Source organism: Entelurus aequoreus, linkage group LG14, assembly GCF_033978785.1.
Source record: "Entelurus aequoreus isolate RoL-2023_Sb linkage group LG14, RoL_Eaeq_v1.1, whole genome shotgun sequence".
In the NCBI taxonomy this organism is placed as follows: domain Eukaryota; kingdom Metazoa; phylum Chordata; class Actinopteri; order Syngnathiformes; family Syngnathidae; genus Entelurus; species Entelurus aequoreus.
The window spans coordinates 18,063,227-18,090,084 of NC_084744.1; the positions used below are offsets into that span (position 1 = coordinate 18,063,227).

Genomic DNA, 26,858 nt, shown 5'->3' on the forward strand with positions numbered 1-26,858 from the left:
TGCTCATTTTAAGCATAAAGCGGCAGATTAATTTTTGTAAGTTTGCTTTTCCTTCAACATCACTGATTATTACTGACTGCAAACATCATGAGAGCCAACAAACATCATAAAACATCACTTACTGTACGATGTCTGCTGTAAATAGAGTGCCGACTGTTAGGATGTTGATATATTCCCGTTTGGATGAAGAATGACTCATAATCCTCGCAAAGAAAAACGGGGGGTAGAACCAAGCATCTTCTCGGGTGTTTCTCGCCATTACCGAGTATAATTTGGCTGTCGCAAAGTGTATCAACTTCTCGGTTTATGGCAACATCCTTCTACTATCAAGGTGAGAGACATGATTTATAATATAGAATTAACTTGAATGAGCTCCGAGGTGAGAAAGGTCCCGAAATGTAAATGGAGTATTGTTGGTGCTTTTTGGATGGTTATTTAAAGGGCTTTATGGGCGCAATTGACTCCATTTTTACTTACGAGTTAGAATGCATTTAAAACAAACACATGTTCTTGTCTTTCATAAGAAGTGTGAATTATCAGCAAAATTCCAAGAACAAGTGCAGTTTCTCTTTAAGTAGACAACGCTGTATTTATCAGAGAAAAACAGTAATTGTGCAAGAATTATAATTTTAAATTACGGAAAAAATAATTTTAATATATATTTATTGTATATATACACGTTTATACTCATGTATATATGTGTATACGTATATATGTGTATATAAATACACGTGTGTATAAAGTTTATATATATATTCCGCTCTACTCTGGTATTGAGCACTGTATAACAGATAGACCACAAAAACCTTGACTATATAAATATATATATGTGCATGTTTGTGTGTATGTATACGCATGTATACATGTTTATATACACAAGTATACATGTGTGTGTGTGTGTGTGTGTATATATATATACATGTGTATATGTATATATATTTATATGTGTGTATATACGTGTATATATTTTTGTGTATATATATATATATTATATATATATATGTGTGTGTGTGTTCCAATGTGTATTTACACATGTGTATATATATATGTATATATACATATATTTGTGTATATACACATGTATGTGTACATATTTATTTTACAGTACATTGTGAGATAATGACACAAATGTGTTATTTGTTCAAGACAAAAGATGTACAGTATGTGATCTTACCAAGTTAAAAGTTAACTCCCATATATATATATGTGTATATATATATATGTATGTACTTGTATATATATATATGTGTATATATATATATACACACACACACACATGTGTATATGTATATATACATATATAAATGTGTATATACACATGTGTGTATATATATGTGCATATATACATATATATATGTGTATATACTCATGTATATATATATATATATACACACGTGTATATACACGAGTACATATTTATTTTACAGTACATTGTGAGATAATGACACAAACGTGTTATTTGTTGAAGACAAAAGATGTACAGTATGTGATCTTACCAAGTTAAAAGTTAACTCCCATATATATATATGTGTATATATATATATGTATGTATTTGTATATATATATATATATATATAGGTGTGTATATATATATACACACACACGTGTATATGTATATATACATATATAAATGTGTATATACACATGTGTGTGTATATATATATATGTGCATATATATATATATATACACACACACGTGTATATACACAAGTACATATTTATTTTACAGTACATTGTGAGATAATGACACAAAGGTGTTATTTGTTCAAGACAAAAGATGTACAGTATGTGATCTTACCAAGTTAAAAGTTAACTCCCATATATATATATATGTATTTGTATATATATATATATATATATGTATATATACACATACACACACATGTGTATATGTATATATACATATATGTGTATATACACATGTGTGTATATATATATATGTGCATATATACATATATATATATGTGTATATACACATGTATATACATATATATATACACACGTGTATATACACATGTATGTGTACATATTTATTTTACAGTACATTGTGAGATAATGACACAAACGTGTTATTTGTTGAAGACAAAAGATGTACAGTATGTGATCTTACCAAGTTAAATAGCAAGATAACTCCCATTACGACATGGCTCGGGTGGTAGAGCGGCCGTGCCAGCAACCTGAGGGTTCCAGGTTTGATCGCAGCTTCCGACATCCTAGTCACATCCGTTGTGTCCTTGAGCAAGACACTTCACCCTTTCTCCTGATGGGTCGTGGTTAGGGCCTTGCATGGCAGCTCCCACCATCAGTGTGTGAATGGGTGAATGTGGAAACAGTGTCAAAGCACGTTGAGTACCTTGAAGGTAGAAAAACACTATACAAGTATAACCCATTAACCCCCCCCCCCCCCCCCAATTTCATTTTATTGGAGGAAATTTTATTTTCTTATTTAAGAAAAGACAACGTTTAATTCTTCTTACAGGCGAAAATATTGGTATTTCCAGATACTTTTTTTAAAAGGGGAACTGCATTTTTGGGGGATTTTTGCCTATTGTTCACAATCATTATGAAAGACATGACGATGGATGATTTTTTTTTTAATGCATTCGAACTCGTAATTAAATGTAAATAATGGGAGGTCCACTATTTCGCCCATAAAATCCAATAAATAACCATTCAAAAACAGCTAAAAATACTTTATTTACAATTCGTGACTTGAATATTAACCAAGTATTAGTGATATTGTTATTATAAGCGCTAACGCAGACAAACTATTCACAGCTGCGCCGTGATCACTACCGTGTCTCCCTATGATTACATCATCGAGTGATCTGCTGTTTCCTCGCTTCCCTGCTCCTTGGAAGTTTATTGTAGATCATAAATCATGCCTCTCATCTGAAAAGTATATTGCTGAGAATATAATATGACAAGTTGGGACACTTTGACAGCCATTTAGGATCTGGAATTTGCCAGGCCGACACGAACAGCACTTGTCCTTCTTATCCCGTTCCTTTGCGAGGATTATAAAAACATTCTTCATCTAAACGGGAATATATGAACATCCTAGCATGTGGCATCCTAATGACAGCCGACCTTGTACAGTAAGTGATGTTTAAGTATGTTTGTTGGCTCTCATGAAGTCTGCAGTGAGTAAAAATCAGTGATGGAAAAAAATAAAACGGCAAACGTGATGCATTTATGAAATTAATGCGCTGCATATGCTTAACATGATCAAAATACTACATATTTAATGTCATTATAAATGTGCCTGATACTACATTACATATATACTGTACTTACATCATGTATATAAAACCTTAATGAAGGTGTTTGGATGTTTTAAGGGCTTTATAGGCAGAATAGAGCGAACCCCATAAGCTCCATTGTAAGCAAACTTTTGATTGCATTTATTTAATATTTAGAATGTATTTAAAAAAAAATCCATCCATCATGTCTCTCATAATGATTGTGAACGATAGGCAAAATTCCCCAAAAATGCAATTCCCCTTTAAGAAAAAGGTTTCACTTCTAAAAGGGGGTAACAATAATTTAATTTCGTGAAAAAAACATTGTAATTTTACAAAAATAATAACGTAATACTGTCGCCCCTTGCCACATTGCCATTCAAAGTTTGCGACTTCCCTTTATTGCAGATTTTTTAAATTAAAAAAAAAATAGGTAAAAAACATTTCTGGCCCAAATCAAGCATTTTCAAGCATAAACATAGCTTAATGGACCATAAATATCAATACTATTGTAGTATGGGCCACTAGATGAGACCATACCAATCAGCGTGCTGTTCAGTGTTGCGGCCCCTGATTGGGTGAGCATTACTTTACTGGGTAAAAGGAGTGTAACGGTGACTGTGTGTTATTTCATGTTGAGGGGACTTAATACATTTCAAAACTGGAATTAGAAGGTTGTAAAAAATGTTTTTTAATGCTCTAGCTAGGGGAACAAATATTTATATTATAATTCCTACTTTGTGGAAATTAATTTACCACGGTGGGGTCCAAAACCAATTAACAGCGATAAATGAGGGATTACTGTATTTAAATACATTTATATGTATATAAACAAATAATATTTCTAAGAGGAAAAGAACATTGCAAGTAAAACACTTGGCAATGTTGCTTTTTCTTGATATACAGTCACGATCAAAAGTTTACATACACTTGTAAAGAACATAATGTCATGGCTGTCTTGAGTTTCCAATAATTTCTACAACTTTTTTTTTTTGTGATAGAGTGATTGGAGCACATACTTGTTGGTCACAAAAAACATTCATGAAGTGACATCACATGGACAAAGATAAGACCTTCTGGAGGAAAGTTCTGTGGTCAGATGAAACAAAAATTTAGCTGTTTGGCCACAATACCCAACAATATGTTTGGAGGAGAAAATGTGAGGCCTTTAATCCCAGAAACACCACCCATACCGTCAAACATGGTGGTGGTAATATTATGCTCTGGGCCTGTTTTTCTGCCAATAGAACTGGTGCTTTAAATGGGACAATGAAAAAGGAGGATTACCTCCAAATTCTTCAGGACAACTTAAAATCATCAGCCTGGAGGTTGGGTCTTGGGCGCAGTTGGGTGTTCCAACAGGACAATGACCCCAAACACATGTCAAAAGTGGTAAAGGAATGGCTAAATCAGGCTAGAATTAAGGTTTTAGAATGGCCTTCCCAAAGTCCTGACTCAAATGCGTGGACAATGCTGAAGAAACAAGTCCATGTCAGAAAACCAACAAATTTAGCTAAACTGCACAAATGTTGTCAAGAGGAGTGGTCAAAAATTCAAGCAGAAGTTTGCCAGAAGCTTGTGGATGGCTACCTAAAGCGCCTTATTGCATATCCCTTATTGCCAAGGGACATGTAACTAAATGTTAACATTGCTGTATGTATACTTTTGACCTAGCAGATTTGGTCACATTTTCAGTAGATCCATAATAAATTCATAAAAGAACCAGTTGTAGTTGTAGAAATTATTGGACACTCAAGACAGCCATGCCATTATGTTCTTTACAAGTGTATGTACACTTTTGATCACGACTGTCTGATGGTGTCAGTTTGACCCTGAAACAGATTATTTTTATTTCTACCAGTCTCATTGAGGGACAGATGAGGTTGCCCTGGTATGGACTGTGTTGCCCACAAAATGTTCTATGTAATCCTACTAAATTGTGGCGAGAAGAGGCTCAAGTGAGTGGGGGGAAAAAAAAGGTGCAATCATGTGTGATGCATTTGATGTTTTACAATGTGCGAGGCGGTGCGGTGCGACTACGCCGGCATGTTCTCTCACCACCTTCTCTTGTTCTCTTCCACCAGCTGATCTTCATGATGGCTACCACTTATAACTTTGCCGTTTTGAAGTTTAAGAGTCGAGAAGACTGCTGCACTAAGTTTTAAAGCTCGTTTGTTTTTTTTAACAGCACGGCGCAGTGCCAACCCTTACACACACACACACAGATCACAAAATGAAGTAAAAATGCAGAGAATAGACTTTTTCTCCTAGAATCAAGTGTAAATTGCTGACTATAGACTTTCCAGGACGCCTTAAGATGCCTACAGTAGTTTGTTCCCTGGCACTCACTTCTAGAACACATTTCAAGGGCTACAACAGTGTTATTTATACTTCTCAAGCTCACAGCTAAAACACACATTTAGTCGTCACATTTGACTCCATACACTTTGTTTACTGATAGCATACCTTTAAATATTAGAGATGATTAATTTGAACAAAATGGAGCCTTAAAGTTGTTTTGTATGTTTATATGCTAAGTTTTTCCATCAGTAATCATGCTGATAAGTGTCATGTGACCACTTGTGCCTGTTTTGTTCACAGTCGGCATGTATCTCATTACAAGTCTTTTTTTGGTGTTTTTTTTTTTTTTTTTTACCTAAGAATATTTGGGCCACACTAAAGAGAAAAACATTGGAAACATTTTCAGAAAAAAATAAACACAGAATATATAGTAATAAAACATAGAATGACATCTTAATGTTAGGAGAAAAAAGTTGTAATCTTACAAGTCTTTATGTTGCAAACATATTACAAAAAAGGTTAAAAATGTTTAATCTTACGAGAATAAAGTTGAAATGTAACAACAAAAAAAGATTGTCTTTTCGTTACAGAAATAACCTGGGGGAAAACCTACAAACTAAAAATAATAATTTGACTAGAAAAAAAATCTTGCTGGATTAAAGTTGCAATATTACAACAAAAATGTTGTGTTTTACAAAACATTAAGTTGTAAAAATTACTCTAACAACAACAATAGTCATCTTAAAATATATTTTTTAAATAAATTCAAAAAAACTTTAGTGAATATAACAAGTTGTCAGTTTATTCTGATAAGAAGAAAAAGGTCAAATTATTCAAAGACAAAAGTATTGAAATTAACTTCATTGTTAAAATGTTTTCTTTTTTAAAGACACAGGTTTTGATTTAACAAAGTGAACAAACGTGGTAACTAAGTTAGTTTTCAGGTGGTGGTGGTGGTGGGGGGGGGGGGGGGGTCTGAACCCTGGGATTTTTTTTTTGTAATATTCCAACATTGTAAAGAGCAACAATACATTAATGGTCGTAATATTACAAATCTTGACTTACGTGACCTTTTTATAAGAAAAAATTACATTATGTTGCAACAAATTCTCAAACAATTTTGATTCGTGTAGCATTTTAAATATATTTTCATAAAATTAAGTTTATTCTCCTGGTTTGTACATTTCTTTCTTTTAAGTGTGGCCATAATTTTCTTTTTTTTGGGAGAGAAAAATGCATTTTCCCCCTCATTTTTGCTGGTTTTGCTTTTGATAGTTTACATTTCTTTGATATTTTCTCCAAGTGCCATTTTTTTTTATCTTAACATCGAGCCTGCATGCTTCAAAGTCTGTTTATAGTCACTTACATTTTTCATATATTTAATTTTACGTTATTTGAAAGACTGTAGCCTTTACATTCCATTTGAAATAAACAACCTTTGTTTAAAAAAACAAACAAGGAAACAAACTGCTTTTTACTTCTTTGAAATCCTGACGAGAAAGTGAAGACACGATACACAAACGCACAACCTTTGCACTAACCCTTGGAAAGCTTGCAACCTTCTTTTCTTCTGCACTCACTCTCATTCTCACCATTATTAATATGTCATTTCTGTTCTGGCCAAACTATTAATATGAACACTGTAACATTTAATACCTTTTCGCCTGACGTCAGACCACTTGCAGTCGCCAATGGAATAGACAAGAACAAACCATTGTGTGGGGACTTTTAACATTTATAAGCAAAAAAAAAACATGTTCTTGGTGTTGACATAATAAAGATCTGGAAAAGCAAACATCAGAAGATTTTATTGAGGTGTAACTCGATATTGACCCATACATAAGTATTTTTTTTGCTGTTGAAGGGCACTAAAAATACATGTTGGCTTATATTCTACATGGAAATTGGTCAGAGCTTTTCTTCCTGTCACTCACCCACCCATTATGTGGTTGTTAGCAAGTTAGCAAACAAAAAAGGAGTTATAATGCTAATTCATCAAACAGCCATCCAGCAGCTAATAAAATATTGTTTAACATCTGCCACTTATTTCACTGTAAATAATACTTTGTTGATACATTTTAAACATGTCTTGAAAAAGAGGGAGGGGGTCAGTGCAGAGCTTGTGCTTCTGTTACAAGCCAAATTTGATGTACTTGTTAGAAGCGTCAAAGTAAATTGGCATCAAAAAATATTGATCAACTTTGGATAAACGACAATGGCAATATCTAAACATTAATAGTCCCTCTTTGCCTTATCTTATTTTGTCACAAGATAAAGATATGGTCTGACGTCAAAGTGAAAGGGGTCACCTTTTAATCAGGGGTTCAAATTCTGAATGTATGACTCGACAAGCAAATCTAAAAACCTTATGAAAAATGTTAAAACATAAACAACTCAAGTATTTGCTGTTCTTTCCCACCCCTGCTTGAAAGGTGTCTAACAGTGTGACATGCTGTAGTTGGGAGGGGAACTCCTTTTTAATAATAATAATAATAATAATAATAATAGTAATAGCTAGCTTTGCTTTGCTTCTTTTTTTCTTTGACTCTGCTCACTGGCCATCCGCCTCACTTCACCCTTCTCTTCCAGATCCACTTCCTCATGATTCTCTCAGCAAACTGGGCCTACCTTAAGGACGCCAGTCAAATGCATGCCTACCAAGACATCAAAATGAAAGAGGAGCAAGAGCTGCAGGACATCACGTCACACTCCAAGGAATGCCTTAATTCCTACACATGAGGGCGTGATGAGACAGACACACACACACACACACACACACACACACACACACACACACACACACACACACACACACACACACACACACACACACACAGTAAACACGCAAAGGGCACAAAAGGCTGCGCTCCAATAACCACCTGTGCCGTACTAACAGACTAACGCCACACGCCGCTTCTGCTTTAACTCACCTTGCAGTATTTCGGGATTCTTTCACACATTTTCTACTGTCATTTTCTTTTTTTTTTGTACAACAATCCATCAAATGAAACTGTGCTGTGAATTGACAAGTAAAAAAAAACCATGAAGACAGTTAAATATGTGCTCTTGTATGCAAACAATTCAACTTCATGGCCTACATGAACTCTACCTCAGGGGTCTGCTGCAGCCCGATGATCATGGAAGCGTCGAGAATGTTCGACTATACAACATTAGGTACACCCGCATACCATAGGTTACTACTGTACAGTGGGCATACACGAATACTGTACATGACCATCTAAATGTCCTTTTTAGGCCATGACTGTAACATGCTGGCTAGAAAATAGGCTGCAGCAAATGAAAAATTCATGAAATAGAAAATAATTTGATCTCCCTAGGCTATTATGACACCTGAAGTGTGCTTTGAAGATATGTCCTTTTTTAAAGGGTTTTCATGTTTTTTCTATAGTTGCATCTGTTTTTGATGTGTTAACTGTGGTGTAATCTCATATTCATCTTCCTCGTTCCGTTAACTTGGTGTGCGTTTGTTGCATGAGTACAAACGGTTTATGCAGTAATATTTGATACAATACAGTCATGTATGCTCACTTTAGTAGTAGCCACTGTGTCTATTTTTAAATACAACTGCCAGCTCAGTAGATATCCAATAGTATATCCATCTTGTTAGTACACATGTATTTTCTGTGGGCGTTAAGGACTCCTGCACTAACGTATCAGCTGGCATTAATTGTCAAAGTTTAAGTGCAGAAAATCGACTTTGAATCAACCAAAAACATCAAATAAAACTACCTACCAATCAATCAAAAGAACAAACAAAACATCCTGCTGAACTGGAGAGAAAAAAAATCTCCTCTTTGGTTTTACACAACTTTCTATGAAAAATAAAGTACTGAAAAACTACGTTGCCTTATTTTCTCATCTGATGCTAAAACTCATTCATCACAAAACAATCGTGTATGTCCTTTATTCATCCACACAATAGAAAAACATAAATGTCACCAGTGTTTGGGAACCAGTTCACCAGAAATCATCATCGGCGTCTTCATCCTTGTGCGAATACGCCGCAATGCTGTGGAAACAGAGACGTGCTCGTTAGATTAGTTAAGAGTAGGAACAAAATAATACAATCATAAAGAGGACGTACGGTGGCCTAAAGTGAGTATTGTATTAGTGGTGTGCCACAAACAATTGGACCGCCACAAATCACTCAAACACATTATGATGGGACTGTATGTGAATGTAGCTTCAGTTACACCTCTGAATAGCAGATGGCATCGTAACGCTGCTTCTAAACAAACCTCATACGCACAGATCTGACAGAGAATAAGAAGACGTAGCAGGAGGGACTAGTGTTGATAACTTAGCGATATAATATATTTAGCGAGTATTCGGCCGCCTTGAGTTTGTTGGTTTTTTAAAATAGTGACAGATCTAGTGACTTTTTCGTGTCTTACTGGACACTGGATTATAACCTAACATGAGAGCATGCATTGCTCTTCTCAATAAGTAGTGCACTGCCTCGCCTGTGTGGATAAAAAAAAAACACAAGAACAACTTCTAACATATTAATGCATGCGATTAATCACACAAAATTGATAGCACAATTCATGTGTGAGTGCAGATTAAGCACAACGTTTAGTTTAATTATACATGCTACTTTACCCTAACTGTGGATGGTTACCTGACAGGCGGCATGGGTTGTTAGTTACAGTTATGCGGTCAGTAATCAGGACAATGCATACGTCAGTGCAAAGATAACTCTTCTGCAATGTTGGCAAATTTTAGTTCAAAATACACCCAAATGGGACTTTAGATAAAAACTGTATCAAGTTTTGAAAAGTGAAAGATTTTTAAAACATCTCTGGTGTGATATTTTGACAATAAAATTGCATTTGTGTCAAAATATTTAGTTACTTTAAATGACGCAAGCAAGTAATTAACCCCCATTAATAGCGATTCATCACAATTAAAAAAATAATAGTTTGACAGGACTAATTTTTAAACACATTTGTTCTGCTTTACATTTTTTTTGCTCACTTTTCTGTAGCATCCATACAAATTACAAGCACAAGCATCACCGCTATTTATGTAAATGAGATGATTACATCACACGAGTCACTTCACGCAACATTTTTTGAACAGTCTTGTTGTAAAACTAAGTTTTATAAATACAATAATATTTTTGATGCATACAACTGAATTTATATGTGTTTAAGCATATTAAACTCAAAATAGGCATTTTCAGGCAATTTTTGTGGTTTTTCACCGTTAGCCTGTGGTTGCTATTTCAGTTGCTATTAAAAACTTCAAGAAACAAGTATAATTTTGTCTTTTCTTTTTTGCAATAAAGTGTCTTGAAAAATAAAAGTCTTCTTTTCAGTATTTGGGTCAATAGAGAGTTTTTGTCTTCAAAATATTTCATATATAGTAAAATATTTCTTATATATAACATTACATCTTATATTCAGGGTCGTCTTATATTTTGGTACATACACAGTATTTTGGACGCGTGCCCACATGTACAGAGAGTTGTGTGGCTTTTCTACTAAATATGGACGTCAAATCCAGAAAATGGTGTACACCAGCAAAAATTCAGATATATGAAAGTGTTGCACGCACAAATCCAATTGTAATTGTTCATATGTCTGTGATTGGCACAACAATAACTGTGACGAGTAAAAGTTGGCACTTTTTTTCTATGAAACTGTTACCCAGCATCACTTATGTGTGTAGTTTAAGTATCCTGTACAAATGGGGGTACGACAGCTCTGAAGTTGCCGTGAGGCCACGCACATTTCTACGTCAAAGTCACTTTTGATACATCTCAAATTTGCAGCGAAAAAGGGAGTACGGCAGGTTTTTGTGCGTACGCAAGCTTTGTACATGAGGCCCCTGGAGAAGTGTTCCAGGCAGCCAGGACACAGACTGAGGACCTAGCTGGTTTAAGGCCCCTGTGTCCCCCACTGGAGGAGGCCAGAGACAGTCTGGGAATCCCTGCTTAGACTGTTGCCCCGGCAACCTGGACCCGGATAAGCAGGTCATGAAGACGACCGGCTGAATGGTTATTTAGGGATGGATTATGAAGGCTTGTACAGTTATTAAAATGCATCATTTAAGACCTTACCTATTATCTTTCTCCTCAGACAAACTCTTGACCTCTGGGCTTGGGTGTTCTTCTTCCCCTGCAGATCTCTGACAGAAAAAAAGATTTAAATAGTTTGAAGAAAGTGGAAAGTTGAGAATAAAGGACAACATATGATTCACTTTATCACGCTGCTTCTCTCGCCCGTCCAAAACAATCTTCATGTATTTCTCTAAGGGGTTTTCATTCAGGGCTTCAGCCTGCGCCTCGCCCTCATCTCCTCTGTCATTGTCTCCTCCCTCCTTCTCATCCTCCTCCTCCTCCTGTTGTTGTTGTTGTTGTAGGAGCTGTGCCGGCACACGTGCAGTCAAAGTCGGTATTGAAAGTAGTTTGTAAACAAACAAAGTGTTAGTTACGGTCTCTCTCTCCAGTCTTTCTGCTTCCTGTTGTTCTCTCTCTCTGGCCTCCTCCTGCTCCTGTCGCCTCAGTTCTTGCTTTTCTCTTCTCTCTTTTTCCCATCGCTGCTCCTCATCCTCTTCCTCTGCCTCCAATTCTTTTGGGATTTGAGCTTGTGCAAAGCAAACATATGACAGCATTTACATTAAAGTACTTGGCAGCAGCTGCTCTTGTCACCTAACGGGAGGAGACAGTCACTCACCCACTTGGCCCCCAGAGTTCACCGGGGCTTCTGGGAGGTCTGGCGGAGACTGTAGGCGGAGGACAGAGGGGCCGCCAGGGGCCTCCTCGGAGAGAGGGACGGCAGTGTCCAAGGGAAGCTCTGGAATGTGGCCGGGTTCTGGAGGGACACACACACAAAGGGATCTTTTATGCTTTGCACCCCCCATCCCCCCATCGTCCATAATGCGACAAGGCCAGAGAAGCCGCAAAGAATACATAATCAGTGGCCCTTCATCTTGGTGATTGTGTGGAGCTGCTGAAAAGATACTTTTGGTAGGCTGCTCACACACACACTCATTAAAAGTGGTCTGTACATTATCTTAAATTACCATTATCGCATGTATTCCAATTTGGAGGAAAAGAAAACAAGTATTTAAACATTTATTTAATCTAGGTCTTAACTCATGTGTGTATCACAAAAAGTTATCACATTAATCATGTATATACCAAGTATAATTTCACAATTTATTGGATGCATACCTGAAAAGCAGAGCAGTTTGTTATACGGTCTGTGATCAGGACAATGCATATGTCAGTGCAAAGATAGCATGCACGCTGACAAATTTCACTTCAAAATAAATCCCGGCAGGACTTTAGCTAAGACTGTTACCATGTTTTGAGCAAATAAATGACGTGAATTCAAGTAAAACATTCAAAAAAACATTTCCTGTATGACATTGTGACAAAACAATTGCATTTGTGTTCACATATTGCTGTTTTTTCATGTTAACTGAAATTATGCAAGCGAATCCAAATTCAAAAGTGTGATTTAATATGATTTAACATTTTGATAATCTGACAGCACTAGTTTGAACACTACATTTCCGCCTAAATGACACAAATACATATTTAATTGTAAATTGTATTTAAAAAAGTGAATGAATTGATTTAAAAACATCTGAAATTAATCAATAATTATTATTATACATGAAACAAACAAAAGTTATTTTATCTTTCTTCTTAAAAACCAAAGGTTAATAAAAGTAAGCTCCCACTCACGTGTCTTAAAAAATTTAAAATCCAAATAAAGATTTTGCGATGGATTGCCATGGTGATGGTGATTTTTGCCACTATGTAAATAAAAACAGTGGATTTCATTTACATTTTTTGTCTTAAGGAGAGAAAAAAATCCCTGTTCCTAAACAGGATGTTGCAGCCTAAAAGCTCAAGAAATTACATTAATAAAATATGATTATCAACTGCACAAAGCCTGTTGCTAATTAAATAAACCAGGTAGGGCAGCGTTATGAAGCTTATAGTCGAGAGTTGTACAGGCGACATATTACGACATCCTGGCAAAAATGGAATGTATTGCTGTAAAATTTACAACTTTTTATTGAATTTAAATAAACAAAACAACATGTATAAGTAGGGATGATACTCGAAACCGGTTTTCCCGGTTGTTCGATAAGAAAATAACCGAGTCCTCGGACTCGAATCCCTTTTTGAGAACCGGTACCCGTTATCGAGACCACTATAGTAAAGAAAAGAGTTGGTTCTTTATTCGAATCCCTCGTAACGAATCCCGTCCCGACCAGAAATGCTCCGTGTGACATCACAATAAATCAGTCATGTAGCTCAGTCATTAGGCGCAGATAGCGAAAGCAGGAAAACAATGGACGGGAAAAAGCGCTCCAAGGTGTAATAAAGTTCAAAACAAAAGGTATAATCCAATGAATAACTTTACTGAGAGATTTAAGCAGGGTACAAACTCATGAAGAACACTTTTACGACCCACCGAAAACATAGCAACCAGGCTAGCAACGCACCTCCTTTACGGCAGCTGGCGCAACGTTCTTAAAGCAACCGCAGCACATACATATATATACACAACACATCTCCCTTTTTTAACTTTTGTTTTTCACACTGTATATGTGTTGTCTGTCTAATTATAAATAATGCAGACGAGGCGTGTTGGCTGAGTTCTTGACGTTTACTTTCACGGGTGATGACATGCAACTCGATAAGAGAATCGATAAGGAATCGGTTCGATAAGAGGATTCGATAATAGACTCGAACTCGATAATTTCTTATCAAACATCATCCCTATGTATAAGCCAGGGGTCGGCAACCTTTACCACCCAAAGAGCCATTTTGGCAAGTTTCACAAATTAAAGAAAGTAATGGGAGCCACAAAAAAAAATTTAAAATTTAAAATGAAAAACACCGCATACAAAGCTTAAATGCTTTGTGCTATGTTAACCAGGGGTCTCCGACACACGCACCGGCACGGAAATTTGATGTTAGTGCAGCCCGCGAGTTTTGAATGGCGCTTGATAGCGTCATACTTTCCAACCCTTTCATTTTTCCAGGGAGACTCCCGAATATCAGAGCGTGATGACACTGCATTTGGCGCCCTCTACAGTCTGCCCTAACAGTGCACCTGCTCGACCACACGTAGAATGCAATTTCAGCTTGCTCACATAAGTGACAGCAAGGCGTACTACCTCAGCAGCCACACATCTTACACTGACGGTACCAATACCCAGAATCCCATGCAGCCCTAACTCTTCCGCTCAACCAACGCACGGAGAGAGAGGGGGGGGGGGTTGATGTGTGGGGGGATTTGGTGGTAGCGGGGGTGTATAATGTAGACCGGAAGAGTTAGGGCTGCATGGGATTCTGGGTAATGGTTCTGTTGTGTTTATGTTGTGTTACGGTGGGATGTTCTCCAGAAATGTGTTTTTCATTCTTTTTTGGTGTGGGTTCACAGTGTGGCGCATATTTGTAACGTAACAATGTTAAAGTTGTTTGATACGGCTACCGTCAGTGTAAGCTGTGTGACTGATGAGTAAGTATGCTTTGCTGTCTCCTGTGTGTGCAAGTAATAACAACATGCAACATGTGGCTGGACTGGCACGCTGTATGTAAATGCTATAGAGGACAATTACTGCAGTGCAATTAGGGCACGCCCTTTATTTAGTAATTAGAGTGTAAATAGGATTATTTTTCCCCTGGGAGTAATCTATGAGAGACACTGAGATCCATAAGTCTCCTGGGAAAATCGGGGGGTCGGCATGTATGTAGCTGAGCCGCATCAGAGTGGTCAAAGAGCCGCATGCGGCTCTGGAGCCGCGGGTTGCCGACCCCTGTTATAAGCTATCAAGACACACGTAAGTAATGTTTGACACCAACGTACACGCATGTTCAATAGTTATATTTCTCACGTTGCTCCTTTGAAACATCTCAGTATGGCTACCTAGCTGTGAGCTAATGCAAGGACTTAATGAGTGACATGTCAACTCGAAGATTACAGCCAACAGAAGTAATACCCGCCTCCAGATTTCCATCCATCCATCCATTTTCTACCACTTATTCCCTTTGGGGCAACGGGGGGTGCTGGAGCCTATCTCAGCTACAATCGGGCAAAAGGCGGGCTACACCCTGGACAAGTCGCCATTTCATCGCAGGGCCAACACAGATAGACAGATAACATTCACACTCACATTCACACACTAGGGCCAATTTTAGTGTTGCCAAACAACCTATCCCCAGGTGCATGTCTTTGGAGGTGGGAGGAAGCCGGAGTACCCGGAGGGAACCCACGCAGTCACGGGGAGAACATGCAAACTCCACACAGAAAGATCCAGAGCGCAGGATCGAAACCCAGGACCTTCGTATTGTGAGGCAGACGCACTAACCCCTCTGCCACAATCAAATTTTGCTCTCAAGAAGACACAGGAAGATGTCATCACACAAGGCTTCTTTATGGATTGATCATTGTTTCTTGCACACGTGTCCCAGCTGTACTGAACTGGGCTTTTATTTGCTTTGGTTTGCTGTCATTGTTTTTACATTGTATTTGCATGACAAGATTACAGTATATTGAATATATTTTATTCAATTTCTAATCTATTAATTTACGCTATTCATAACCTACTCTATTTATATCCTATTCTATTTAAAATATTATGTACATACTATTGTTCTTGTGGTACTCAAAGGGCTAAATCTGGGACCATGGGCACTACATTTTGTGCCATCTCATGTGACAATGAAGTCCCTTGAATCCTTCTGCCCGAAATCATTTTGGTGTAACTTCAAACAGACCAAAATAAAAAACAGAAATCTGTTCACATCAAACAAAGTTATTAGCATTGCTTTGTAATGTGACACTCTTGTTTTGCACTGTTTTGGCTTCATAGCCAATGAGTTTAAGCGGTAGAGGAATACACTTGTACAGTTTGGAGCACAGGTTAACTTCAAGCTATGTGAAGTTTGTCGTGAAAATGTCATGATTAACGGCATATGCTTTTTTCTGAGTAATTGTTTATTTTATTTTATGGAACGGCTTACCTCTGAGTGTTAGACAGGCCTCCTCTCTTCCTGTTTTTAAATCGCTCTTAAAAACATACTTTTATTCCATGGCTTTTAACACTGAGTGATCTCCATCCTGCTATGGCGTCCCACAATGTACCTGCTGTGAACCTGTTTTTATGTTTTATTTATTTATTTATTATCGTGCTCTGTTTGTGTTGTGGAGTGCTTGCTCGTTTCTTTTGTGTTATCTTTTAACCTGCCCATTGTACAGCACTCTGGCTACCTCTGTGGTAAATTTTCAATGTGCTTTATAAATAAATTTGATTTGATTTGATTAGATTTTTATAATTGCCCTTTTCCGTGCTTGTGTTTAGAAATGTCCTGAAATTGGTTATGCTGAGCTTTTAACACCCGTTGGTTGCGTTACGTACAGTAGATGTGCAGCAATAGCATTGTAACGATGATTTTCTTATTGTTAATAAAGTAATATTGCAAGAGCCTTCGGACACAAGAGCCGTCCTTTTCACACCCCCATAAAATGATTTATTATTTTGTAAAAGGTGCTGTTTGCAACTTCTTTACAGTAATATTTCTTAAACCAAAACACATAATAAGAACCATTAGAACACTTGTGTTTGACACTTGTCTAGACTTTTCACAATTACAAAGTTTATGTAATTTATGTTTACGGGCCCAAATAAAATGATTGGTGTTTACGGCGGTCACTCACCCGGTCTCGTCAACATGTACGCGCAGGGAAGGCGTGCACACATACAAAAGCGGTCCAAGAGAAGCAATCAACAATTTGCAGTTGTGTTGTTGTTATGATGGAATATACATCCAATGACAGCTAACGCTAGTTATCCAAATTGCTATTATTAGCTAACAACACCTAAAGCTAATGCGCGTGCACGTGTTATGTGCATAATTATGTATAGGAAGCCTTACAAGGGCAAGATATACTGTAAAATACATTTGAAAGTTGGTGCCCTCTAGGCATCTATGTAAATATTGCAAACAGCTCCTTAAATGAATAAATTTAATTTAAGTTTTTTTAACCTTAAAATATACATTATTTTTTACAATAAAAAAAATGACGTATATGTTTTTTTATACAAGGAATCAATTAAAAACAATCTTCTTAAAAATGTTGTTTTAATTAGACAGACTAACACTATGATTTTTGTAAATAAAATTGTAAAAATTAATTTTCAAAATGATGTTTTTAGGCCCACATTTTGCCCGTTAGTTGTATGTCAGCAGCCAATAGGATCATTTGTATCAATAACCTGTAACTGGCTTTGAAAAAGTTGTACTATAATTTACCCAACAAATACCGTATTTTTCGGACTATAAGGCGCACTTAAAATAATTTCATTTTCTCAAAACTCGACAGAGCGCCTAAAGAACAGAATAATTTTGGTTGTGCTTAGCGACTTCAAAGCTATTTTATTTGGTACATGGTGAAATGACAAGTGTGACCAGTAGATGGCAGTCACACATAAGACATGTGTAGACTGCAATATGATGGCCATCACACATAAGAGATACGTGTTGACTCAAGTAAACAACACCAAAATGTTATATGTTCCATTGAATAGACTGACTGGACTTTCACAATATTATGTCAGACCCACTCGACATCCATTGCTTTCGGTCTCCCCAGAGGGGGGGGTTACCCACATATGCGGTCCTCTCCAAGGTTTCTCATAGTCATTCACATCGACGTCCCACTGGGGTGAGTTTTTCCTTGCCCGTATGTGGGCTCTGTACCGAGGATGTCGTTGTGGCTTGTGCAGCCCTTTGAGACACTTGTGATTTAGGGCTATATAAATAAACATTGATTGATTGATTGATTGAATATATCGAACATTACAGACGGCGCTCAAAAATCTATCAAAATGTTTAGTATGACTTTGATAAGCTATGAAGCTGCATCGCTTGATGGATTGTACTGTGCTTCAACATACGAGTATTAGTATGGTGTGTGTATAAGGTAAGACATATTATCTGGCGTTTTGTTTCACAATATAATGCAAAAGCAACTTTGCTTACCTTCTGACCTGTATTTGGGATCTGCATAAATCCTGAAAATGTGCACGCGTCCACCTTTGTAGTTGGTGCCGACACCGTAGTCGATAAGCTTCTTTTTTTTCTCTATCTTCTTGTTATGTGACATTCATCCTCTGCTGTTGCCATTTCTAATATAAAGTAGTGTAAAGATCTTACTTACAGTATATCTGTCAGTAAACTCACTATGAAAACGTTAAAACATACCGGTATAGTGAGTTTACATTATTCACCCAAGGAACTTTAGTTATTCGAGAGTTCCAGGCGGACGGTTTTTCAAAGGACACATTTCCGGCGTTGTTATTGCACTCGTGAGCCACGGATGAGGAGATGCTGCTCCGTTATTTATTTAAGTAAAGTCCATCCATCCATTTTCTACCGCTTGTCCCTTTTTGGGGTGGCGGGGGGTGCTGGAGCCTATCTCAGCTGCATTCGGGCGGAAGGCGGGGTACACCCTGGACAAGTCGCCACCTCATCGCAGGGCCAACACAGATAGACAAAATTCACACTCACATTCACACACTAGGGCCAATTTAGTGTTGCCAATCAACCTATCCCCAGGTGCATGTTTTTGGCGGTGGGAGAAAGCCGGAGTACCCGGAGAGAACCCACGCAGTCACAGGGAGAACATGCAAACTCCACACAGAAAGATCCCGAGCCCGGGATTGAACCCAGGACTGCTCAGGACCTTCGTATTGTGAGGCACATGCACTAACCCCTGTTCCACCATGCTGCCCCCTAAGTAAAGTCTGAATGTCATTAAAACCGTTAGCGCCATCTTTTGACACTTCTTCCACTCCCATCCTTGCACGATACACCGCTACAACAAAGATGACGGAGAAAAGACGCTGCCGAAGGTGAGCCACGTAAATAAGACCGCCCACAAAACGGCACATCCTGAAGCGACTGTCAAAAAGGGGCTTGAAGATGATCTGTAAAACATAATCTATGCAACATTTTGACCAAAGAACCACCATTACATGTTATGTAAACCACAAGGAAGTGTTTTCAATTTAGAAAAAAAATGAATGATTCCTTTAATGCGCCCTGTAATCTGGAGCGCATTTTGTATGAAAATAGACCTGACAAGACCCGCTCATCGGCAGTGCGCCTTATAATCCGGTGCGCCCCATGGTCCAGAAAATACGGTAATATATTTTGAGAATCGTGTTGAAACGAGAACCGATTCTGAATCAAATTGCCACCCCAAGAATCGGAATCGAATCATGAGGGGCTCAAAAGACTCCCACCTCTATAACAACAATAACATTTTAATGGGCCCCAGGACCATTTTGTCCAGGAAACATTGGGCCCATGAGGTAATGTCTGCAGGGTCATCATGACATACAGTAAGACAAAGATGCAGGACAATAAGTAAAATAAACACCTATCAGCATACCTGGTGAAATCCCTGTGAGGTCCTGAATGCTTATTCTTTCAGGCAGCGGGGAAGACTGCGAGCTGGAGGAGACACAAGGTGGATTTGGCACGCTGCAAAGGTCCAAACAAAGAAATCAGTTTTGACTGACTCACGTTCATTCACATCACTGTTCTTGCAAAAAACCAACAACGAAGCAGCAGCAGATGGTACCTGTGAGGGTTTCGCGCCGTACTTTGGAGCTGAGGACTGGGAGGTGGGCTCAGCTCGGGGGATAATTCACGTGCACGAGAGCTGGGCACCTCATTGTGGGGGGCGGTGTGAAGGTAGCTGTCATGTGACAAGTCCGAGAAAAAGGCGGACAGAACGACTTCTGGAGAGGACAAACAGTTAAATGTTGCTGAAAGCATTACAAGGCTGTATATTTCCTGGCCACAACATAAGTAACACTGATGCCATTTAATCAGATCCAAAACAAGCTGACATGATTGGAGTAACAATTTCAAGCGCTTCATCCACTCATTCAAGTACCGGTGGTGTATTTTTATAACCGTATTAACATTGGGAGCGGGAGTTGCCATTGTGAAAACTGCAGTTCGGTTGTATTGGATCTCATTAGATTGTGCATGTGTACCTCATGAAGTGTATATTCTTGTACCTTCTGCTGCGCCTTGACGCTGTCTCCTGCCGTGGGAGGACGAACGCCTGGATGAGCGTCTGCCCTGGGGGAGGTCATCTCCCACAGACTGAGGTTCAGTCGATGAATGACTACTAGCTGCTGAGAGGCCAGAGGACTTGAGGTTTTGGTCTTGTGAGAAAGTCACTCTGTGCTGAGCTGCTGTGAAGGCATTTCTGGTGTCATAGGTTGCTGCGGAGGGGGTCCTCATTGTTTTCTGAGAGAGCGGCCTTAATATGGTTTTTGATTGGCGGTCGTTGTAAGGGTGGAAGAGGTCAGTAGCTTGTGTCAGCAGAGGAGAGTCCACCCTACGTGATGGCTTTGGAGCACGCCTGTTTGAGATGTTGGCGGGCACTGCCCCCTGCTGGTACTTCCTGCAAGCTTCATCCAAAGCCTCAGCCTCTCTCGCTAGCTCCTGGATGCGAGCGTTGGTTTTAGCCAGCATCTCAAGGTCGGAGTTACAGTCGTCCCAGTGGGATTGGTCACCCTGCGTGTACACTTCCACCTCGCTCATGTGATCGTAAGCCGCCTGGGGCCTCAGCAAGGCCCGGTCCACGTAGATATCAGGGGGAACCAGCTTGTCGCTGCTGAAATTCAACACTGAGCGATCGACCAGAGACGGCTTGGAGTTACGCAGCACTTCGTTTTCAAGAGCTGCCATCATGTGTACAAGAGAGAAAAAGAAGCGTAAGGGATGGATTAGAGAAGAGCACATAATTGTTTAAAACATTAATATGTTTATTATTTTGGTGAACAACTGCAATCCTGATATATGTATTACTCTAGGACATTGTTTGAGGAGCAGTGTATGTGGGTCTGTTGGGTTTAGGAGGTGCCGGTGACATGGTTAGAGATGTAAGTGAGATGTAAGTGGGTAGACAAAATGCACACACATGTGATGGAGAATAGAGGAGAGGACAGGTTTGGCTGCCATATTCTTTCTCCACCACTTTTTATATTTTGCTCCTACAATTTACCATGTTTGCAAATTCTGTTTGCCATAAGATTAAAAAAATCACCATCTTTAATATGACATCGCTGTTTGTCATATTAAATCCACTTAAAGGGAATTCTGGAGTAATAAGTGTGAAGCGCATCATTCAAACCAACAAAGACCCCATTCCAGCGACAAAAAAGGGAACTACACCAACAATGTATCTTACAGTCAAGAAAGGCAGAATTTGTATTACTTTTGTATTGGTTCTCATTCAATATGGCAGGTAAGAAAGAATATGCCAATAAAGAAAGTAGTAATATAAAAGGTTAACAAAAACTAGTTTAACAAATATATACAGTAAGAGAGCAAGTATTAGATGCACTAAATAATGTGATTTATATTTGGTAAAGTTATTAATATTTTTATAGTGCTTTTCTCTAATGACTAGTGAAAATAGTGAAAGCCATTATCTAAATTACATTAAACCAGTGTGGGAGGCACAGGGAGCAGGTGGGTAAAGTATCTTCCCGAAGGACACAACGGCAGTGACTAAGATGGCGGAAGCAGGGATCAAACCTGGAACTCTCAAGTTTCTGGCACGGCCGCTCTACCAACCAAGCCACGCCGCCCAATGCAAAATAAATACTGCCCAAGTATAGTGAACACTGCAGAAAAAGCAAATGAACAGTGCAGAAATAAAGACGAGGTGTACCTAATAGTGTGACTTATAAGTGCAGTTAAGTGCAAGGGAAAAAAAAAACATTCAATGCGGATTTTAGAGATTGAATACAGGAAATACAAAAAATACAAGAAATGTTAGATAAAAATACAACCTGCAAAAAGACCACAATCTGTTCCGTGATGCTTGTCGACTTCTTAGTTGTCTTCATTTAAAACATTTTTTCAATAGGCCATGATGCTGACATGCTTTTATATCAAAGACTTCAAAGACTCTTTGTTGTGAATTTTCCATACATGCAAAACATTAGGGAAAATCAAAGATAGTTTCTCTCTCACTGTGATCTCTAGAGCGTAAAATGTGTTTGTCTTTGTAACTGATTTAATTACTTGCATCATAGATATTGTAATGAGCAGTAAGACTTTTTTCTGTGTACTTTTCTAGATTAGGTCAATAGAAAATGTATACAAGTCCTCTTTATGGTTCTATGGTTACGATTACACTTTTCCTTCTCATTCTTTTTGTGAGGGGTTTACAATTCTTTTTTTGGAGTTGATCCTTTATATTTTCACTAAATTTACACTGCAACAACTTAAGCAAATTCAATGAAGTACTGAAATCTGAGACATTTTTAGTTTGGTTGTGTATGAAGTAGTACTTTGTAATTACTACTAATATTTGCTTAAAATAAACAAATTGGACTAAAATATAACAAAAAAACTTGAGTAAAAAATACTTGATTTTGATTATGTTTTTGCTGTGTAAAGCATACTAGTGGTTTGAACTTTGACTTTAAAACCTCTAAAAGCTTAGTGGCCACATGCGTGGACAGCACCTTTTAGCTCTTATTTCCAAAAGTGTCTACACGACTGAATTGGGGTCTTATGGCCGCTTATGTGGACACGTATACTGTCATCAGGTGGTGTCAGAAGAGTGGAGTTTGGAAAAAAATGTAAAAATAAGAATTAGCATGTAACTGAAGTACACATTTGTGTACTTATGGAATAAGTACATCATATCAAAAGATGATTCTTAGTTTTTTTTTTAATCTAATTAGGGTCCAATAAGCCCAAATAGCAAAGAGAAATTAAAAAAAGCATGTAAACAAACAGCTTGGGCCTTAAGAGGTTAAATGTTCCATTTTTTATCTATTTAGGGTCCAATAAGCCCAAATAGCAAAGAGAAATAAAAAAAAGCGTGTAAACAAACAGCTTGGGCCTTAAGAGGTTAAATGTTCCATTGTATTACAAAAACAGGAGTTGGTCATTTATGGACAACTGTGCACTGAACTATTGGCCTTTGTCTGAAGCAATGCTCTCCAGAGTAGTGAGTCCACCCGAATAAAACTAGACTATCCCTTCTAAACAGTACACATGCTTCAGTGTTTCATATCTTATATCCAGTAGTATTTTTCATTGACACTTGTTGGAGGGAGTCAAAGCAAAGGTTTTGTTGTGTGAGCTACCTTGTTGAGTTTGGCGAATCTGCATCTTGAGGTCTTCAACATGAGCGGTCATCCACTGCAACTTCTCCTCACATTCTAAAAGAAGTGCCTTAAGCTGATCGTATCGCTCCACCTAACACGATACAGGATGCTTTACTCGACACACAAATTTTGTCACTATCGTTGCAGAGGGGGACACCAGGTGATTTACCTCCAACTGGAGCTGTTTCTGCAGCACCAGCTTCTGGTTGGTGAACTCCTCCTCATCCATTTTGCGAGCACTCTGAAGCTTGCAGAGCTCCGCCTGCAAGGCCAGTTGCGTTTTGGATGGCTTGTCCAATTCTGAGAGAGGTGAAATTAACATATATATAACCACAATATATCAATAACATGGACGTTTTTGAAATCTCTCCTCAGTTCCAATACGCAGCTGCAGACAAATCTGAGAAGTGGAGTTGCTCTCTTTAAAAAACTCTGATTAAAAGCAGCTGGTAATAAACATGCATCCTTAAAGACATCTTAGTTTGCACTATACCAGCTCTTCATCGGGCTTTTTAGAAATGTGTTGCAGTCATACATACCTGATGTTGCAAGAGCTTATCCCAAAATTTTTGCTAATACCGATCACATGTGTAGGAGCCATTTGTGTCTTATTTGGGTATGGTTTAGACTTAGACTTCCTTTTTATTGTCATTCAAATTTGAACTTTACAGTACAGATAAGAACAAAATGTTGTTAAACAGATTACTGTACAGATAAATATATTGCACTTTTGCTTATGCATCCACGTTTATGGATGTATGTTATATTGTCTTTATATTCCAGCGAGTTAATCCATTTTTGGGGGAATTGAGGGGATTATTATGATGCATGCGTTCAAGAGTCTTACGGCCTGAGGGAAGAAGCTGTTACAGAACCTGGAGGTTCTACTTCGGAGGCTGTGGAACCTCTTTCTAGAGTCCAGCAGTGAAAACAGTCCTTGGTGGGGGAGGGAGGAGTCTCTGCAGATTTTCTGAGCCCTGGTCAGGTTTGGTTGGTTTGGGATGTTTTGCTTGTTTGGTGTGCTATTTGTCGGTTGACCACTGGTGGCAGTAATAATAATAATAATAATAATGGATTAGATTTATATTGCGCTTTTCTATTGTTAGATACTCAAAGCGCTCACAGAGAAGTGGGAACCCATCATTCATTCACACTTGGTGGTGGTAAGCTACATTTGTAGCCACAGCTGCCCTGGGGTAGACTGACGGAAGCGAGGCTGCCAGTTTGCGCCTACGGCCCCTCCGACCACCACCTACCATTCATTCATCATTCATTTCACCGGTGTGAGCGGCACCGGGGGCAAAGGGTGAAGTGTCCTGCCCAAGGACACAACGGCAGCGATTTTTGGATGGTAAGAGGCGGGGAGCGAACCTGCAACCCTCAGGTTTCTGGCACCGTTGCTCTACCCACTATGCCACGCAGTGTCGAGGTGTCCCTATCAAAGCCGTGTATAGAGAGAGTATGGCCAACTCGGTTTCAAAGTTGACCTCAAAAAAGCGCCCTGTAGTTACGCGAGGAGCCTTTGACCAATTAAGAGAAAGTATGGCCAGAGCATCCCCTAAATGATTGGTCAAAAGCCCCTCACGTGGCTACAGGGCGTCACTTTAAAAGGGCCAACTTTGCAACCGAGTTGGCCATATTCTCTGTATACAATGCTCTGGTCCCTCTTAGAGCAGGAATCACAGTGCACTGGGTGCTGGTAGCAGGACGTCATACAGTTTTTACTGCTAAACAATATTATGACTGCATGGTCTTTAGGTGATCTTACCATCTTTTGTCATACCTGCAAATTCATTCAACTTGCCACCAAAGAATGCCCATCTGGATGTCATTTTATTGATTAAACTGTTTGTATAATAAATATAATCATATCTCCAACACATAATTCTGGTGGACATTTACTTCAAACGTGTTATAGCTGGATTTCCTGCACCGTAAACGACTAAACAGCGGTGCCCGATAGTCGCTACAACTACAACATGTATGAACTGTAAATGTCAATGTATTTACTATGAGTACACTGAGTGCTATTGACAGTTTAACAATATCAGCACCATATTTTAACTAGTTCCTTATTCTTTCATTACATACCATTGTTTGTTTAAAACAGAGGCAGTAGTACACAATAACTAAACAACAATTAAAAACTACACATACTATCTTATTACTAATTTAATTTTTTTTTAGCCCTTAAAGTCCTCCAATGTCCAGATAATTATCCTCTAAGTTTGTAAAATTAATAAAAACAAAACTAAAACTAAAAATTTTAAACTAATATCGATCATATATGGTTTTGATATTACCCTTGGTGTCGACACCACCAATTTATAGATCGATCCGCCCTCTTACATGTTGTGTACTAACTGTGACAATACTGACACACCAACAGCTGTTTCTTTCTGCTGTAACGCAATTCCATCTACACTACTTTCCTGAGCTCGTATTTATTCTGTTGTTTACTGCTAGCTAGCTTAGCTATTAGAATGCCTGTTCCTGCTTTCTCTCTGTTTAACATGTTTAGCCTCTTCTTGATGTACAGTACTTGATAATGATACTTACAAATGATACCTAAGATATTAAGAAAAGCAGTTAATTTGCTGTAATAGAGGTAATTATTATTATTAACTTACAGAAGCAGCTACACACTGTGTAAGGAGACACACAATTAGCAGCAAGCTTGTCGGCCGAGATCTAAAAATAAATACTAGCCAGAAGGGATCAGCGTTTCTGATCGGCATTAAAAAGGCATTAATAATGAATGTTGATCACATACTATTTCAGGAAACTTTTCCAATTCTGATAAGTGGCCAATCGATCAGCACATTTCTAATATCCACCAATGTCACAATATAGGCGTATAGATCACAAGTCACGGACAATCTTAAAACCCTCGTTTGGAATAATGCAAACATATTTTATAATACTTTGGCAATGCCTCTGTGGTTTGAACTACATTTTTTTACCATTTATTGGGATCCCAACTAAACAAAAAAAGTGCCAAATAGCAAGAAAAGTGAGCTTTGATAACCCCTTTTGGCATAATTTATGAAAAAGACAGTTGACAAAAATGCCAATTTTGTCTTTTGTTTTTTTTGTAGTGGATATATA

The 26,858-nt window shown here is 38.2% G+C and overlaps 2 protein-coding genes across 6 annotated transcripts in view; one reads left to right on the forward strand and one right to left on the reverse strand.

Moving 5' to 3' along the window:
• Positions 1-10,837, forward strand: part of gpm6bb (glycoprotein M6Bb) — a 105,802-nt gene extending 94,965 nt beyond the window's left edge. Inside the window, exons 7-8 of one of the 3 annotated variants that reach the window (XM_062069128.1) lie at positions 8,133-8,298; positions 8,349-10,837. In XM_062069128.1, coding sequence (XP_061925112.1) covers positions 8,133-8,282 — 150 coding nt within the window. In that variant the 3' untranslated portion in view covers positions 8,283-8,298; positions 8,349-10,837. Of the gene's footprint in view, positions 1-5,326; positions 6,495-8,132 lie in introns of those variants that run through there. The other 2 variants (XM_062069127.1, XM_062069129.1) reach the window with 2 other exon arrangements.
• The window catches only part of ofd1 (OFD1 centriole and centriolar satellite protein), a 28,417-nt gene continuing 11,011 nt past the window's right edge, over positions 9,453-26,858 (reverse strand). For all 3 annotated transcript variants that reach the window (XM_062069126.1, XM_062069125.1, XM_062069124.1), the window contains exons 14-23: positions 23,920-24,050; positions 23,730-23,841; positions 20,631-21,302; positions 20,186-20,345; positions 19,994-20,085; positions 12,245-12,382; positions 12,003-12,154; positions 11,769-11,933; positions 11,629-11,696; positions 9,453-9,573 (exon numbers count right to left, since the gene is read on the reverse strand). In XM_062069126.1, the coding sequence (XP_061925110.1) occupies positions 9,522-9,573; positions 11,629-11,696; positions 11,769-11,933; positions 12,003-12,154; positions 12,245-12,382; positions 19,994-20,085; positions 20,186-20,345; positions 20,631-21,302; positions 23,730-23,841; positions 23,920-24,050 (1,742 nt within the window). In that variant the 3' untranslated portion in view covers positions 9,453-9,521. The remainder of the gene's footprint in view (positions 9,574-11,628; positions 11,697-11,768; positions 11,934-12,002; positions 12,155-12,244; positions 12,383-19,993; positions 20,086-20,185; positions 20,346-20,630; positions 21,303-23,729; positions 23,842-23,919; positions 24,051-26,858) is intronic.